Raw genomic sequence first — 18,926 nt, forward strand, 5'->3', positions numbered from 1 at the left:
TACTTGTTCAATGAATCCTATTATAAAAGGGCAGTTGACTCCAAAGCCATCCAGATCAGAACACTCTGCCTCCAACTTTTATTCTAATTAGTAATTTGAATTCGAAACATTCCTATCCCAGACACTTAACTAGTTGAGAAAAATATTTGAGATACTCTACTTATCCTACCACCCATTCCATTATACCATAATAAGCAAGTTCTGTGCATTACTAGTTAAAAGAACTGAAAAGGAATGAATCTCATATTCCACTTTCAAGTATCCCAGTGCTGTATGCAGACAATATTATATTTTAATAATTAATTGTTCATCAAAGAAAAAGATGAGAAACAGGGATGCGAAATTCAAAGTTATTCAAATTGCAAAAATTATGAATAATGTATGACTTTTATATTAAATACACACTATATTAAGTAGTCTACATTTCACCCAACTCTTTCATTTTCAAGCATTCTGAACGACAATATGAATAATCAGTTAGGGGAGGTTTATTTAGAAAAAGAAATACCTTATTTGAATGCAAACAGAGTATATCAGGAGATGATTAAATTTTTCTTATCAATTAGAAAATTCTGTATGAGGGCTTTAAAGTCATGGCCAGCCATTAAACCCAGAGCGGCCCAGTTATCCTTGCAGTTTCCTTTCAACATTAAATTATATCTGGCTCGATTCTGTTCAATTTCTTATTTCTGATAGCAGTGCTAGGAGGCAATCTTTAATTAAAGAAAATTTGAAAGATTCAAACATGCATAATTGGATTAAAAATGTGATCATTAAAACATTAGATGATAATCATCTCATTGACTGCATTTTTCGGTGTGTTAATAACGAAATATTTTCAATGCTTTGGTTATATAGGAAAAAAGAAAGCTTTTATAAAACATGATGATCAACGCAGAGATGAAAACTGTACAGCAATCGAGAAATATGGAATTATACTGAAAATGTTCACACACCCCCAAATGAACATTGGAAAGCATATGGACAGAATGTGATAGTCTCTAGGGGAGGAAAACCAGTCCCATCCCCAAAACAAGGAATCAACCAATTTTAGGGAAGTATATAAAATGAACTAAGAACAGAAAGCCCAAGTTTCAGAGTTTAGCCCAATGACTGGTTTCTTCAGGGTTTCCCAAAATTTTTTATAAGGAAAAGTTATTAATTTTTCCTTAAAAGCTTAAAATCACTGGGGTAGCACTGGCCTTCTGCTTCATATTGGGGAAGGTAGGGAGAGTGACAGTGGAAAAAAACTGGGGATTAGGTCATGCTAAATGGGAGAAGATTTATGACTGTGCTGCTCACATTTAATGTGTATGCAAATCACCTGGGAAGCCTGTTATTGTAGATTCTGATCCAGTAGGTATGGGATGGGGACTGAGATTCTGCAGTTTTAACAATGCTGATCACACTTGAGAAGCCGGTTCCTATGAGGACTGTGTCAGTGGGCTCCTCCCTGTTCTGCAGCCTCATCCACTGCTACTTTCTGGCCCTTAGGCTGAGCCATACCGACCTCTTGGCTGGTCCATGATCACACTACCCCAGGGCCTTTGCCTGGAACATTTTTTTCACTGCTCTATTCATGGCTGGTCGTGGACCAAATGCCTTTCAGCTGCTAACAACTCACTCATATTTGAATGACAAATTTCTCAATGAGGTCTCCCCTGACCACTGTTTTGAATAGGTGTCAAAGGGCAGGCTCGTTGAGAGGGAAGCATTTGATTGAAAAACCTGAAGATGGAAGCAAGCCAGGTGGCTACCTGGGGAGAACATTCCAGGCACAGAGAAAAGCCCCTGCAAAGGGATTCTGCCCGGTGTGTGGCTGGAGTGAAGTGGAGCAAAAGGGAAAGTGGAAGAAAAGTTCAAGTGCCCCAAATTTGACAGCTCTAGGAGGAAAAAAATCAGCTGCTGGTTAAGGATAATCTGCAATTTGGCTAAAAATTGTGAAGAGGCCAAAACACTAGACATAGAGTCAGCAGCTCTGGGTTAAGCATGGACTAGGCACAATGGGCTGTGTGACCTGGGAGGGGCCACGGGTCTGACAAGCTGGTGACAGAAGGGCCTGCCCAACAGCATCAGGAAGTGGGAGGTCGGGATGGAAAGCAAGAGCCTGAAGGCCAGAATCCAGGGACTTAAGGAGCTTGGCATCTAGAAGCCACCAGGGAGTAAGACAGCATTACACTATAATTAAGATGGTGGCAGAGGGAGTCAAGGAACTAATTTTATGACCTAAATATAAGAAATGAAACTTGCTCTATCTGATTGGATGTTGACTGTCATTCACATCATCTCTCTCATCAATAAGGAGGGTGAAATGGCAAAGACGGGGCAATGAAGTGGGGCTGGACCGTTTTCAAGGTGTAGCTGTCTGCAAGACTTCATGACAGACGATTTTAAGGAAGAAGCACGACACTGAAGTTACAACAAGGGGATCCTGGGGAAGTCACCCAAGAACCACAGAGAACTCTGTGGGGTTCCAAAGAGTTTCAAAGAACGCTAGTTCTATTTCATTTACAAATAAGGAAAATGAAGTCCACAGAGGGAAAGTGACTGAACCAAGATCACACAGTGAGGTGGGGAGGGAGTCTGGGTATCCCTTTCTACTACCCAGTTCTGTATCCCTGGGCCCCCAGTTCCTCTCCTGCAGCTGACATAAACATGATCAGCTGAGGAAGTCTCTCTGAAGACTAAAGAACTCATTTAGCTTTTTAAACATAAATCTAACCCTGACACTGCCCAGCTCAAAATCATCCAGTGGTTTCTCACTTCATTTAGAATAAAATCCAAACTCCTCACCACGGCCATGAGGCCCTCCATGATCTAACTCTGCAACCCGTCTTCTCTCTGCCCCCTCCCTTGTTGACCATCACCTTCCTTCTCACCTTTCTGTTCCCTCTGCCTACGATGCCTGCCCTACTCCCACCCCCACTCCATATGGGTGATTCCTTTTCATTCTTCAGATCTCAGTTCATCTCCTGAGAGCCAACCCTGAGCGCCCCATCTAAGGCTGTTCCTGCTGCTATTAACCATCTACATCACACCTGGTTTATTTCCTTCCCAGATGCATTTACTGTCTGTCTCCTCCAAGAGCCGGATAATTCCACAACAGCAAAACCTTTGCCTGTTTTGTTCACTCTGTATATCCAGCAACAAAAACACTGCCCAGAACATAGTAGATGCCCAATCTTTGTGAAAAGAGAATGAAGGAACAAACAAACACAGCAGCTGGTGTATTTTAAGTAACCAATAAATCCTAGATTTCTTCATATCCATGTCACCATCAATCGTAAGATGCACCATTATTTCAAATGCCACTAGTAAAAGCAACAAGTTGCTAATTAAGCAATGATACAGTATCACCTGGAAGGTGCGTCCTAATTTTAGAGTTGTTAAAATATGAATGAAAAACATTGTAACTATGTGTAGTGATGGATGTGAACTAGATTTATTGTGGTGATTATTTTGCAATATAGACATAGACCAAATCATTATGTTATACACCTGAAACTAACATAATGTTATATGTCAATTACATCTCAATAAAAATATGAAGACATGAGAGTTACAGAATTGATGAAATAGGATGTTGATATAATTCAACAGGACTCACATCAAAGGTCCCCATCAGCTTTCTGCGTCTACTAGAAGCTGGGTCCAGAGCCTGTTTTGTGATCACACTGCAAGATGCTCACGAGGCCGGGTGGCAGCAAACTCCCATTTGTAATACTGACTGGATCCTCTGGCCTCAGTTTACCCTCCACTGACCTGAACCCTAGACTCCATCCACACAGTGGATGTTCTGTAGTTCATGTCTTTCTACTAGTTCACATTTACGGTGTGTGAACTTGGTGCCAGGCCCTGCTGTGGCCTTTCTCTCACTGAGGCCTCACACCCCTGTGAAGTAGGTATCGATGTCATGATGAGGGCTGTGACCTTGCCAACAGTCATAGCTGTACAGACCTGGGTCTCCCTCACAGGCTGTGTAATTGATTAGTAATAGTTTTTTTTTTTTTTTTCTTTTTTAGCAGACTGGAAGCTCCACTACATCAAGACTGTGGCTCCTTACTGTATCCCCAGCACCTAAGACAGGGCCTGAAAGAGTAGCTCCTTTATACGTGGCTGAAAAAAATTGATCAAGCTAAGTCACTGGGTAGCTCTAAGTCAGAAGTGGGGAAACTGGGGCCCCGAGGCCAAATTCAGCCTAGTACCTGTTTTTGTAAATAAAGTTTTACTGGAACAAAGCCATACCATGGTCTGTGGCCGCTTTCAGGCTACTACTGTGCAGTTGAGTCGTTGTAGCACAGAATGGATGGCCGGCAAAGGCTAAAATACTTGCCGTTAATCCCTTTACTAAGAAAGTCTGCTGACACCTGCTCCTCTGTGAAGCACAGGGTATTTAGAGGGATGGCAACAAGCAATCCTATTCAAGCACGAAGGGAGCAAACTACATGAGGATACAGAGAGGTGTGGAGCTTATTTCTGCTTCTGAAACACTCTCCACCAGGGTGCACAGGATTTAATACACACCCCTCAGCCTTCTGCATGGGCACAGTCCAGAAAAGATCTGAGAAGCCCCAACTACGGCATCTTATTTCAGGGTCTGAGCAAGGGCGGCCTGAGCAGAAGAGAGCTCACCTGATGAATCAGACTCCTGTATTCAAGGAACCAGGGTGGCACTCCAAAGTCATGAAACAGCCACTCTACCCAGGTTCAAAGACATCTAGCCTCCTTGAGTTTATTGGTGGTCAGGTGGTCAAATGTAGCATTTTGATTTAAGGGTTGATGTATGAACAAAACATATGCTGACATGAACATTTCCAAAGAGAAACTACACGAAGAGCGCAGAGTCTTGTCAACAATTAAGGAAATGAACATAACGTTTAAATTATAGTTATACAGTGACAAAACCCCAGTATTATCACTGAACAGTTTCCATTGCTTGCCTCTCTCCCCTACTTGGTTCTGGTGGCCATAATTGACATGGTGGGTGCATTCTTTTAGCTTCCTTTTGATGCTCAGTCAATGACCTAATTCACAGAGGAGAAACCCAGGCAGAAACCAGAGTTCAGTGATTTTGACAATAATTAGGAAGACAGTCAATGCTAGAATTGGAAACTGGCCCAGCAGAATGCATCTGAGTCCAATACAACTGGGTTCAAATCACTTTTCCACTGCCATGAGCTGGGACAAATGAGCCAATCTCTGTGAACCTCAGTTTACCCATCTGTACCATGGATTAAGCATTCTTCTCTCCCTGGGCTACTGCTGAGATTAAATGAGACTTTAGGTATAGAATATCTGGGCAGAGCTAGGCACATAGCCAGGGGTTAACAGATGTTTCTGTTTCTTCCTTTCGCCCTCTTTCTGGTCCCTGGTCCACTACCCTTTCCCCTGGTCTCAAAGGGACTGGCTATCCCAAATCATCTTTGTGCACATTTTCTCCATCACTTCATTTTATTTTCATATGAGCCAACTAAGCCAAGCAACATACATTCTAGTTCAATAGCCGGGTGGTGACGGGGCAGAACTCAGAGCTCCACCATCATCTCCTGTCACCTCACGGCCTCCACCACAGTCACATCAACAAGTAACAACAACAACTTGTTGGGGGTGAGGGTGGGGGGATGGCAGTGATAACAGCTGACACTGGGTGCTGACCGTGTGCCAGTCACAAGTTTGTACAATAAGTCACTGACTCCTCAAGACAAACCAATAAGGTTGGTATTACTATCACCACTTTATATGGTTAAGAAAACAGAACCACAAAGAGGTGAAGTGATTTGTGCAGCTTGTACAACTAGTCAAAAGCAGAACTGGTATTCAAACCCAGAGCCTGGGTTCTTGGCCACGATACGACCCTGCTTCTCCTATACCAAGATGACATGCGTAGAGCAGGGTAAGGTCACACCAGGCAGCCCCAAGCACTTTAGCTAGCACTTTCACAGTACAGAACTGGAGACATATTTTTAAACTCTCTGCTCTTCACACCCCAGTGAAACAACCAGGAAAAGGGCATTTCCTTGGGTTCCCATAATCCTGTTCAAATGATGACATATTGACAAAGGAGGCTGGCTAAATGAGAACTAGCCTCAAATTCAAATTAACCTAAAAGGAATCACTTTTGAAGTCTTTTTCTGACTCAACATGATTGTTCACAATGCTATTAGTGATAAAATAGAGCCCCACAGCATCCCATTTCCTGGCTTTGGCTAAGAAAAGAAATGGAAATAGCACACATCTATGGTGGTGTTCTGACAGACCAAAATCCAGGAAACTGTGGAAATGGCTTAAGAGTGCCTGTTTCTAGAAGATTTTGAGATCAAAGGCATTCAGATAAGCATCTGCTCTCCCTGGATCCATAACAGACTTGAGCCTATTAGTCAAGACCAGGGTGCTGCAAATTTATAGCACACTTCAGGAAAGTTCCATGTAATTAGACGCTGGAAACATAAATTTCAGAGGGGGAAATTTTGTCACATGTTAAGGTGTTCAAAACTATCAGTGACCTGTAGATAATATAGCACCGCGTTTCCCATTCAAAAGGGAGAAAATGTGAATTTCTTTCTTGAAGGTTAACATTAAAACAGACCCTCTTTAATTTCATTGAAATATATCTGGATGATGTGGCAATCTGGGCAATATCAAAACTGAAGCCCATCTCTGTAAAGTGTATCAAATGGTAAGTAATGACCTGAGAGGGTATTTACACTGTCCCCAAATAAACAAACCACTCTGTGAAGGCAACACTATTAGGAGAGCTACAATAGTTACCGTTTAGACATGGCAGGGTTGACAAACTTTTTCTGTAAAGAAGCAGAGAGTAAATATTTAAGGTTTTGCAGGCCAGAGGGTCTCTCTGTCACAACTACTCTGCCGTTATAGTGTAAAAGCAGTCATACACAGTAAGTAAATGAATGGGCATGGCCGTGTTCCAATAAAACTTTATTTACAAAAACAGGCAGTGGGCCAGATTTGGCCCGCAGATTGTATTCCCTGATCTCTGATTTCCAGGACAGTGGACACACTCCAGGCACCCTTCCTTCTCAGTACTTTCTCTGTCTTAAAGCATTTAGCATTAATATCTATGAGGCAGATACTTTCACAACTGTCATTTTCCCAGGTAGAAGGCTCAGGGACAGAGAGAGCCAACAATTTGTACAGGATCACACAGCTCCCAAACTGCAAAGCCAGCATTCAAATCCAAGACAGCCTGAACTCTGAAGTGCTGGTCTAGAATCTCTGTTCAGCAGCGTTCCTAAGAGTCAAATTTCAAGTGAAAAGTAATAAAATTTCATTTCTCTAAAGGTATTCCATAATGCAGATTTTTTATAAAAATTCACTTCAGGGACTTCCCTGGTAGTGCAGTGGTTAAGAATCCACCTGTCAATGCAGGGGACATGGGTTTGATCCTCAGTCCGGGAAGATCCCACATGCCACGGAGCAACTAAGCCCGTGTGCCACAACTACTGAGCCTGCGCTCTAGAGCCCGTGAGCCACAACTACCGAGCCTGCGGGCCACAACTACTGAAGCCCAAGCACCCTACAGCCCGTGTGCCACAGCTACTGGGCCCACGCACTACAATTATAGAAGCCTGCACGCCACAACTACTGAGCCCATGTGCTGCAACTACTAAACCCTGTGCACCTAGAGCCCGTGCTCCGCAAAAAGAGAAGCCACTGCAATGAGAAACCTGCGCACCGCAACGAAGAGTAGCCCCCGCTCGCCACAACTAGAGAAAGCCCGCATGCAGCAACGAAGACCCAATGCAGACAAAAATAAAAATCAACATTATAAATAAATAAATAAATTCATTTCAAAGTTCCAATTGCTGAATTCATGTGAACACATGACATGATTCTGTAGGCAAATTATAGTCTCTTTGACCATCACCAAGAATGGCAAGGACCAAAAAAAAAGAAAAGAAAAGGAAAGGAAAGATTCCTCATGAGATTAAAATTTTTCCAAAGGCAGAGGAAATCTAGTTGATCATCTTACCCTCAACACCCGAACTAGCACTTATTAGGCCCGATGGATGAAAGGATGGATGGACACTGTGATCAAAGGGGCTTAAATTTCACTTACACAAAACAGGCAAGAACCCCTCAAATCAAATCAATTCATCTCTGCTCCATCTTCTTGCTGCTGGATTGTAACAACACAGATGGCCATTTTCACCTAATAGTTTACTTTGTTCCAAATGTTCCTTGTGCTCGGATTTGTCTTCTTCTTCCAAAGTCCATGCAAGATATTTTTCAGAAGCTTCAGCCATTTAGTCTTAGAAAGTTCATGTTGAGATCTTCACTCCAGGGAGTGAAGAGAATGATGAGAGTATGGGCCTGTTTAGTATTTCTTCACTTGCCCCTTTAACAAGTCTATATGATGAGCCTCAGTCAACCAAAAGGTGCAAATGGTAACCCTGGCCAAGAACAGAGCAGGAGATGGCCTGGGAATAACAAGAGTCAGCCTCAAGTCATGAAGACCTTGGTTTAAGTCACCCAGGCCCTGCCTGCTTTACTTGCCTTTCTATGTAATGGGGGATATGAGAGCTGTACATCAGAGGGTTTCTGGAGGATTTAATGATGCCTGTCAGGCTAATCATACCCTGACCTGGTACAGAGCCAGGATGAACTAGCCCAGTAACAACGAGGAGCCTTTGTTTTCAGACTTGTCACCTGCCACCCCATCCCTCTGGTTTCTGATTTCTTTTCTCTAAATTCCACAAGGAAGTATTGGCTTCCAAAGTCATCGCTTAATGATACAATCCCAAGGCAGCCACAGTTCTTTCTCTGGTCTACAATCCATTTGTAGAGAGAACAAACAACCTGTCAGGGGTACTTATGATAAAAAGTTTGGTAAAGAAAAAATAAAATGCTGTCACTCCCCTCTTTGTTTGCTGTGAGGCCACTTGGTACTCGATGTCTCCCAGAAGAAAGCACTGCCTGAATCTCTGACTTTCTAATACTCATCATTGTCTTCTTTGATTGTGAAATTTAACACACATGCAGAAAGGTGCACAAACATAAACATACTTTTAACCAATAATCCTAAAGTGAACCCTGGAGTAACCACCACTCTGAACAGGAGGAGACTTGCCACCCTTCCCGGGGCCAGGCCCTTATCACTTGCCTATCCCACTCCAAGAAGTAACCACCATCCTCTGTTTTTAAATAATCATTACTTTGCTTTTCTTGTACTTTCACCACCTACATGTACACTCCTAAAGAACCAAGGTTAGGTTTTCCCATTTTTTGAACACTTGTTCAAGAACACCTTGTGCATTCTTCAGACTCTTGCATCACCTTACAGTTTTCAGATGTGCCCATGTTGGTGTGAGCCATAAGACTCCACGTGTATCTATCCAGCTTGCTAACAATAGGTATCAGAGGCATTTCTGGGTTTGGGCAGTTAGGAAAAACAATGCCACAGACATTCTCATACACAGCTCACGGTGCATTTTTTTTAAAAATTAATTAATTAATTTATTTTCTGGCTGCATTTGGTCTTTGTTGCTGCATGCGGGCTTTCTATAGTTGCAGCGAGCGGGGCTACTCTTTGTTGCAGTGTGCGAGCTTCTCATTGCAGTGGCTTCTCTTGTTGCAGAGCACAGGCCCTAGGTGCGCAGGCTCAGTAGTTGTGGTGCACGGGCTTAGTTGCTCGGCGGCATGTGGGATCTTCCCGGACCAGGGATCGAACCCCTGTCTCCTGCATTGGCAGGTGGATTCTTAACCCCTGTACCACCAGGAAAGTCCCTCATGGTGCACTTTTATCTGAGTTTTCCCAGGGGATATACATAGCAGTGGGACTACTGAATCAATTTGACTAGACACTGCCAAACCGTTTCCAGAAAATCTGAGAGTTCCCGGCATTCATATCCTTGCCAACACTTGACGCTGTCAGGGTTTTTAATATTTGACTGTCTGGTGCGTGATGGTAGATTATTTTAGAGCTTCATGAGTGTAATATTTTTGAGAAATTAATGTATAATATCCATGGGCTGTTCTTTAGTTTGCAAGTAGTCAAATGCACAAATCTAAGGGGACAGTGTAGTAAGTGTTTATAATATATTTATGTAATCTAATCATCCTCCAGATCAAGATATATAGTATTTTTGACTGCCTGGGAAGATTCCCTTGAGTCCTTTCTCACCCCCTGTACGTACCCCTTCACACCACTATTCTGACTCTTATCACCAGAGATTAGTTTTGTCTGTTCTTGAACTTTGCATAAACGGAACCATGTTCTTTTGTTTTTGTGTAAGTCAAGTCATCATTTTTAATTGCTGCACACTATTCCCTTGTATGAATACACTAAAACTTGAATCTCTAGGCTTCCCTTGGTGGACATCTGGACTGTTTCCACTTGGGGGCTATTATAAACAAAGCTCCCGTGTATGGGTCTTTTTGTAGCCATTTCTTTTGGGTATATACCTACATGTGGAATTGCTGGCTCAGAGGGTACGGCCTATGTGTAACTTTGGCAGCCATGGCGACACGGCTTTTGGAAAGGCTGCGCCACCTTCATACCCACAGTGGTTGTCCTGGAGTGCCAGCAGTGCTGTGCCCCAGGGCTAGTTTCTTTTAAAATCATGTATTTGTGGCCAATGATGCAGTGGCAGTTGACAAGGCAAAGCCTAGCCACTGCTTTAGAAGGAATTCAGATTGTTCTATGACTGGAGTCTCTTCCAGGTTAGTCTTGATTATAGAAACCTCAATCCTAGCAGGTGGGATACGGAAAAAAGAACAGATGCAGATGCTCCAGCTTTCACCACCAAATGAAAACACTTGGCCGGGTAGTCACACGTATGTGCAGATTTACTTTATTACCTCCCTTTCTGCTAGATGCCTGGATTGAGTCTAACTATTCTAGGACTTTGTCCATAGATCTGGTGAGTTGACAATGAGCACCCCAGGGCGGGGGAGAAGATGGGTAGAAAATATCCCCAAAGTGAGCCCAGTGAATAAACTAGTCAACAACTGGGTGAGGTATTCTGCAAAGAAAGTTTGATTTTCATAGACCCAACTTCTATTGGTCAGTTTTAACAAGGAAAGCTTGCAAGAGCCTCATTTTGTGACATCACTAGACGGGCGTTCTCGGGTGATAATATATTTGTACTTTCACTGATAAGTTTCTCAGAAGAGCCTGGGGAGGGCGGACAGGGAGAAGAGCCATCACGTCCTGACTGGTGTCTGAGGCAATTTCTAACTGTCCCCTTTATGTTTCCCGTGAAGGAGGAAGATACTTTCCTACGCACTAAGGTAGTAGTACATTCAGTGGAAGAGGAAAGGACAGCAAGCAAGGCGATGAGAGAAGAGGGACAGGGACTTCCCGGGTGGTCCAGTGGTTAAGAATCTGCCTGCCAACGCAGGGGAGGTGGGTCTGATCCCTGGTCAGGGAACTAAGATCCCACATGCCGCAGGGCAACTAAGCCCACGTGCCGCAACTACTGAGCATGCGAGCCACAACTAGAGAGCAGCCTGCACGCCGCAACGAAGAGCCTGCGTGACACAACTAAGACCAGATGCAGCCAAAAATAAAAAAAAAAAATATTTTTTATAAAAGAGGGGCGGATAGTCGAAGCTCAACAATCAAACAATCGCTACTAGCAAGTTTCCTTCCAGAAACAAAAAAATGGATCTTTCTTAGATGATTGACATGAGGGAGTGGTCAATGTTCTAGACTAGGTATATGTACAGTCTGCTGGATTTTCTTTGGGTGGATATTATGAAAAAGAATAGAAAGTAGGTAATCGAAAAACTTGAAAGAAAAATAATACATCCTTTTTAATTGACAGAGGATATAATGTACATTACTTAGCATTGGTCAACTGGGTACAAACTACTTATAAGGGAATTGGTACATTTTTACACAAATTCATGTACAAGTTTATTGTTTTATTTTATTTTTTTAAATGGATTGCTTTTTAAAATTGTATTTATTTATCTTTGGCTGCATTGGGTCTTCATTGCTGCGCGCAGGCTTTCTCCAGTTGCGGCGAGCGGGGGCTACTCTGTTGCGGTGCGTGGGCTTCTCATTGCGGTGCCTTCTCTTGGTGCAGAGCACAGGCTCTAGGGGCACGGGCTTCAGTAGCTGTGGTGCGTGGGCTCAGTAGTTGTGATGCATGGGCTCAGTAGTTGTGGTGCGTGGGCTCAGTAGTTGCGGCACATGGGCTTAGTTGCTCTGTGGCATGTGGGATCTTCCCAGACCAGGGATCAAACTCATGTCCCCTGTGTTGGCGGGTGGATTCTTAACCACTGCACCACCAGGGAAGCCCCACAAGTTTATTTTTTTTAATGGGTTTTGAAAATATTAGAATTAGACTAAGCTCTTTGAAACCAATATTTCTATCAGGTGTGGCTACTTGCAAGTCCTGGTTCTTATATACAAAAAGCATTGTGAATGACTGGGTCAGAGTGGTGAATAAGAGTCACAATTTCTTTTCCTTTCCAGGGTATGCTGGTGGTAGTATAAATAAAATCCCTGATTAGATACATTTTAATGCTTCCACCTATGGCTCAATGGATAGACAGGACCAGAATCAATGGTAAAACACCTCTCTTCATTCTATTTATATTTGTTCATGTTTCCGAGTTTGTAAAAATCACAAGTTACATAGAAAAATGAACACCTAAGAAAGAGCACTTTCTGGGACTTCCCTGGTGGCACAGTGGTTAAGAATCCGCCTGCCATTGCAGGGGACACGGGTTCGAGCCCTGGTCTGGGAAGATCCCACATGCCGCAGAGCAACTAAGCCTGTGCACCACAACTACTGAGCCTGCGCTCTAGAGCCCATGAGCCACAACTACTGAGCCCACGTGCCACAACTACTGAAGCCCGTGCGCCTAGAGCCTGTGCTCCATAACAAGAGAAGCCACCACAATGAGAAGCCTGCACGCCACAAAGAAGAGTAGCCCCTGCTCGCCACAACTAGAGAAAGCCCACACACAGCAACGAAGACCCAACACAGCCAAAAATAAATAATAAAATAAATTTATAAAAAATAAACAAAACAAAAAGAAAGAGCACTTTCTGCTTCCAAGAGGTTTCTAGGTATCTCTCCCCAGCTCCCCTGCACGACAGTAGCAAGGTCCCAGAGCTCAGATCTCCAACATGCCACCTCTGTGCTGGTGCTGCTTGGGACCTTATACTCCCTTCTCTGCCTGGACAACCTCTATGCACTCTTTAGGTCTTCATGGTCGCTTTGTCTGCAATGCCCAGTCTATATCCCCAAGTCTAAGTTAAATCTCTTCTTTTTTAAAAAAATAATTTTATTTATTTTTGGCTGCGTTGGGTCTTTGTTGCTGCGTGCGGGCTTTCTCTAGTTGCGGCGAGCAGGGTCTACTCTTCATTGCAGTGCGCGGGCTTCTCATTGTGGTGGCTTTTCTTGTTGCAGAGCATGGGCTCTAGGCACGTGGGCTTCAGTAGTTGCAGCATGCGGGCTCGGTTGTTGTGGCGCACAGGCTCTAGGATGCGTAGGCTTCAACAGCTGTGGCTCGTGGGCCCTAGAGCGAAGTCTCAGTAGCCATGGCACACAGGCTCAGTTGCTCCGCGGGATGTGGGATCTTCCCGGACCAGGGATTGAACCTGTTTCCCCTGCACTGGCAGGTGGATTCTTAACCACTGCGCCACCAGGGAAGTCCCTCCTCGCTCTTTAATGTAATTACATGCTTAACCATATGTCTCTCCTGAGTGTCTACAAAGTCAGGGAGGGCTGGTCCATGCGTGTTGTGCTTTCTCTCTGCCTAGCTTCATGGTGTACTTAGATGAAGCACTTAATAATTATGCACAAAAGGAACAAGCAGTGACTGTAAGAAGTTCTGAGCGTTTTAAAAGTGAGAGGACCAAGTAATCAACTTTTTGGCAAGGTGATGAGGAAAATGTCTTTGGAAGGAAGATGTGACCTCTGGACCAGACACAGGAGACACCCCTAAGATCTTCCTTCTAGAGACAAGCTGCTGTGAGGAGGCTTGGTAGCTGCTGTGCCTTCGGGCACACCTCGGCGCTCACAGGGAGGCCGCTCTCGCTGGGATGCTCTAGCCAGTGACCACACCTGGTAGGGCTGGGCCACTGCTGCCCAACAGAGGACTCCTCTCACGGGCAGTCTTGGCTCTGGCGTTCTCCAAGGTCCCAGCCGAGACTTTCTTAGAGCTGCCTTCAGCCAGTCCTCCTAGGTTCCCTCTCTTTGAGGCATCAGAGCTGCACTGGGGTCCCAGTGCTCTCCCCACCCACTCCTTCTCCCTCTCCTCTTTATCCTTCCCGGGCAGTCCCTCCCTGCCAAAAAACTCGCCTGCACTTAAAATTCCATCTTGGTGTCTGCTTCACAGAGGACCCTACTGACCAAACGCCAATGGTTGGCTGGTGGGACCAGATTCCTCATTGCCCTTTCAGCTAAAAGAACAAACAAGATTCTTCCTAGGGACTTCCCTGGTGGTGCAGTGGTTAAGAATCTGCCTGCCAACGCAGGGGACACAGGTTCAAGCTCTGCTCCAGGAAGATCCCACATGCCGCGGAGCAACTAAGCCTGTGAGCCACAACTACTGAGCCCATGTGCCACAACTACTGAAGCCCACATGCCTAGAGCCCATGCTGTGCAACAAGAGAAGCCACTGCAATGAGAAGCCCACACACGGCACAGAAGAGTAAGCCCCCGCTCGCCACAACTAGAGAAAGCCCGTATGCAGCAACGAAGACCCAACGCAGCCAAAAAAAAAAAAAAAGAATTGTCTGAGGAGGTAAGATCCAAACTGAGACCTGAAATAATTAGAGGGAGACACACTTGTTCTGAGCTGAGGGAAGAACTTTTCTGACAGAGGAACCAGCAACAGCAGATACAAAGGCTGGAAGGGGTAATGCTCCAGGCAGGCTGGAGTGGCATTCACCTCCCTTCCAGGTACCTGAGGGCTGGCCTGTGTCTGTCTGTCTTCACCAGTACATCAGCCCAGGGCTCACACCCAGTGGGCGTGCAACACTTTTGCTGAATAAAGAAGTAAACTTTCTCAGAGAGGCTAAAGAGGCAGCCATTGTTCCAGCTAGTGAGTGGCAAAGCCGAGATCCCCGCCGAAGCCTGTCCGGCTCCAAATCCCATGCTCTTTCCACCCTAAGACCCTGATAATGCCTGCAATGGCGCATGGAAGGAATTCTCCCCCAGAATTGCTGGGACTCCCTCCCGGGCTAGGTTGCTGTGTTCACAGAGCGACTCTGCAGTTCCTCACCTCAGCTTGGTGCATGTCTGGGCACCCTTTGTGGTATAAGTTCCTTAACATGACAAGGGTAAAAGCCAGACGTTAGAAACCTTGATCTGAGCTCCAGAACTGGGCACGGGGAATAATTCTCGGGCTATGCCAGCCGCATGGGAGCAAACCAAGAGCAGACTTTTACCAGAAGACTAAAGTCTAACCAAACATGCCCACAGATAGGAATGCTCACGTCTTCCTGTCAAATATCAATGATGAACAAACACATTCACTTGTGTGTTAAAGAAGAAATATGCCCTCCCCTCCCAGGGGATAATTATTTCTCTGTTACACTGAAATAAATGTTCAGTTCTAAAACTTCAAAACAAAAAAACAAACAAAAAAAGAAGTGAACTTCCTTTGCAGGTTAACTATTGTTTGCAGGTCTCCTCTGACTTTTCAATTAGGAGGTAGAGTTGAAACCTCATCCTGGCATCTCTGCCATCCTCCCAGTAACAGGTATCATATTCCTGCATATAACTGCCTCTTAGAGGCTAATTGTGGATAATGAGGAAGGTTTACACGATTACGTCAGCACACAGCTCATGAACCGAACGATCACTATGCAGTGAGTTTACTGCGATTTGGGGATTTGGGGGCTAAAGGAAGCCTACCACTTACCTTTAACATATGAAATGTCCTGCAATGATCATTGTGGAAATGAGATTACACAGACCCACTCCAATGCCACAGCTGATGGAGTGCCTCCTCTCAGGCTGAAGAAGAGGTACCTGTTTTGAGGATTCCAGAATTCTTCGTAGGGTGATTGTATTAAAAAGGACGAAGAGTCAGGGAGAAGGAAGATCTATCCATCGTTTAGTATATTTCAAACCCCCAACCTCATAATCTATATTAGAGACTGGAATTCCAAGAAAGTGTCTGATGAACTGAGAGTTCCCGGGCACCTTCTGGGAAGGAGCTCAGAGAACACAGTGTGTTGCCCGTAACATCAACTTTCCGTGCATTTTTGAGGCTGCCCAGTGCAAATTTCCCTACGTCTCACACCCACCACTACTGCTATCAACATCAAATCACAAAGGGGCAGACGGCCTAAGTTTTGGCAAAAGTGTTTTATTCCCTTGGCAAACTTCCATACTACCTACTTCCCAGCTCTGCGTGAGGAGACTTCTTCAGAAATACAAACGAAAATCGGGAAGCAATGGATATTTCCTACAGTGAAAACCTCGATGAGGTGTTTTCAGTTACCCTATTTTTCTACTTTCACTAGGTTTATTATTGTTACCCACCGTATGACTGAACAGTTGTAAGAGCAAAACGATCCAAAATCCTACCTGCTTCCACGGAACACTGATAACTGGTTTTGTTTCCCTGAGAGAAAGGGAGTAAGATGTTTGTTAAGCTCTGCAGAACTGGCTAATGTCAAAAGACATCCTCCCAGAAAGGTGTGAAGATGTCTTACCATAGCCGTGGAGATGAAGGGGAGATGTAGTAAGGTTACTAATGCTATTTCTGTCAATGTCTTTGGAATTCTAATTAGATTATTAAAATCTTTCAAATCACTACAGTACCTCCCATCTCCACACCTCCCTGTGACAAGGGTACTTTTGAAATTAGAGGATCCTGATGTCATAGGTAATGATGCATCGCCAGTAATAAAGTTGCAGGGAAATTCCTCCAATAAAAAACAGTTGGGTAAGACAGAACCCATCTATCTGACTTTCTCTCCCCGTTTTATGCTTGAGGATAAGACGTCTGCTGCACAGAACACGGCCTAGCATTTTCCATTCTAGTAGCTGATGGTACTTGCTCACGTGCGGCAAAGTTTAATGACTTGTCACGGCTACTTAAGTTTTTTCCCCCTACATCTGAGGGGCAAATCAAGAAATTCATAAATGAAAAGTTACTTGAAAAGGGAATAATTTTAGGATAGATAGGAGGCACCTGGCAGGTTCAACGTGTATGAATGGTACATCTTAGGGTGTTCTGATTTATAACACATGCATTCCGAGTGGTACCTGAAGAGAAACAAATTGCTTACTGTTAACCCAGATCCATTTGCAGGTAATAAATGGATGTGCTCTCTACCCATCAAATAATGGGCCTCATGCCCTTCAACATCAGTGGATGAGGAATGGGTGTCGTACTCCGTCCTCTGCAAGATAACCCATTCCTTTAGGTGGAGACCTTAGCCCTTCACATCCCAGCAAAAGGAAGTGTATGCAGCTTACTTACCATGATGTACGACACCCTTCAACCCATGGATAATAGGATCCAGCGCAGAATTGTCCCTTGGACTGACCTATATGTAAAGGAAACATGGTTGGTTAAATCTATTCTGGCATCAGACACAACAGTCTCAGTTTAATCTTCTAAAGAGAAGGGGGGGAAATAGATGCTATCTAGCAAGCTGCTTGGGTCTCATATACACCATGGCTCTCACCAAACACAGGAGATTTATGACCTAATAAAACCAAGTGAGGAAGTCTAAATCAAAAGAAAGAAACTTCTCAGAATACATTAGAATAGGAGAGAAATACCGTAGTCCTAGCAAAAATCTTAAAAAGCAAGCAGACTATCCCCTTGCTTTGTTTTATTAAAAGTAGACCCCAATCAGCTAAAAAGTCATTGAAAGCCATCAGAGGGCAATCCATCAGTGATTGAATATTTCAATACCTTTTTGTGATTATGGTTTTTTCCTCTTTCTTTTTAAAAATGGATCTGTTCCCTGCCGGCTTACTCTCCTTTTTAAGGATCCCGATTCCCTGTGCCTTAACTTATGCTCAAAGAGGCATTTCTAAGAGTCACTCAAGCAGGGAAAAGGTAGAGCGGAAAGGAGCTCAAAGAGACAGTGTCTCCAACCTCCCTTCCCTGCTGGAGTATTTCTTTACTTTTTTATTTTTACTTTTTTAAATTTTGGCGGTGCCACAGGGCTTGCAGGATCTCAGTTTCTCCACCAGGGACTGAACCTGGGCCCCAGAGCGAAAGCGCCAAGTCCTAACCACTAGACCACCAGGGGCCTCCCCTCCCCCACCCCCCAGAGTTTCTAATCCGCCAAAGAAATGTCAAGCCTCTTTGATCTTGACCCTCACGCCTTCCCCTTATGTTCTGATACTACTCGGCATAAATTCTCATTCTTGTCCTTTCTAGAAGATTAAAATTCCACCAGCGCATTATAATTTTGTTTTTTAAGTTCTTTCTTTTAGATATATTGAAATAGCTACAAATGAAATGATTTTGCTTTCAAATAACTCAGGAGTGGATAGCAGAGGAAGCGAGTGGGGTATAGATGCACCAGGACTGGCCATTAATCAATCATTTAGGATCTTAGGTGATGAGCATCAGAAGGGTCATGATACAATTTTCTTTACTTTTGTGTATGTTGAACTTTTTCCAAATAAAGAGTTTCCCCAAATCCATTATCTATGGTCAGCATATCTCCTAAATTTTTTTTTCCCAGGGTGTTATTTACATTTAATCCACTTCTAACACAATAACGTTGAGATACTGACGAAACTTTCAATGGGTAGCAAGACCCAACTTGATGTTTCCTGGTTAATCCAGATGAATCCAGGGCCAACTTAGGTTAAATTTTAAGGTAGCTGAAAAATGGCTACACCCCTTCCTCCCTTATAGATTCTCCCTGTCTGGCTGCCAATCCTAGTTTGCTCTGTAATAATAAGTCATACTTCACAATTTCTTTCTCTCTTCTGCCTCAGCGTCTCCAAGTTAAAGCAGTG

The 18,926-nt window shown here is 44.0% G+C and overlaps 1 protein-coding gene across 4 annotated transcripts in view; it reads right to left on the reverse strand.

The window, feature by feature from the left end:
• Positions 1 to 18,926, reverse strand: part of PTPRG (protein tyrosine phosphatase receptor type G) — a 747,832-nt gene that overhangs the window by 159,630 nt on the left and 569,276 nt on the right. For all 4 annotated transcript variants that reach the window (XM_082638320.1, XM_082638318.1, XM_082638319.1 and 1 more), the window contains exon 6: positions 17,422 to 17,488. In XM_082638320.1, the coding sequence (XP_082494446.1) occupies positions 17,422 to 17,488 (67 nt within the window). The remainder of the gene's footprint in view (positions 1 to 17,421; positions 17,489 to 18,926) is intronic.

This window comes from Mesoplodon mirus (genome assembly GCF_964341445.2).
Source record: "Mesoplodon mirus genome assembly, chromosome: 12".
Taxonomy (NCBI): domain Eukaryota; kingdom Metazoa; phylum Chordata; class Mammalia; order Artiodactyla; family Ziphiidae; genus Mesoplodon; species Mesoplodon mirus.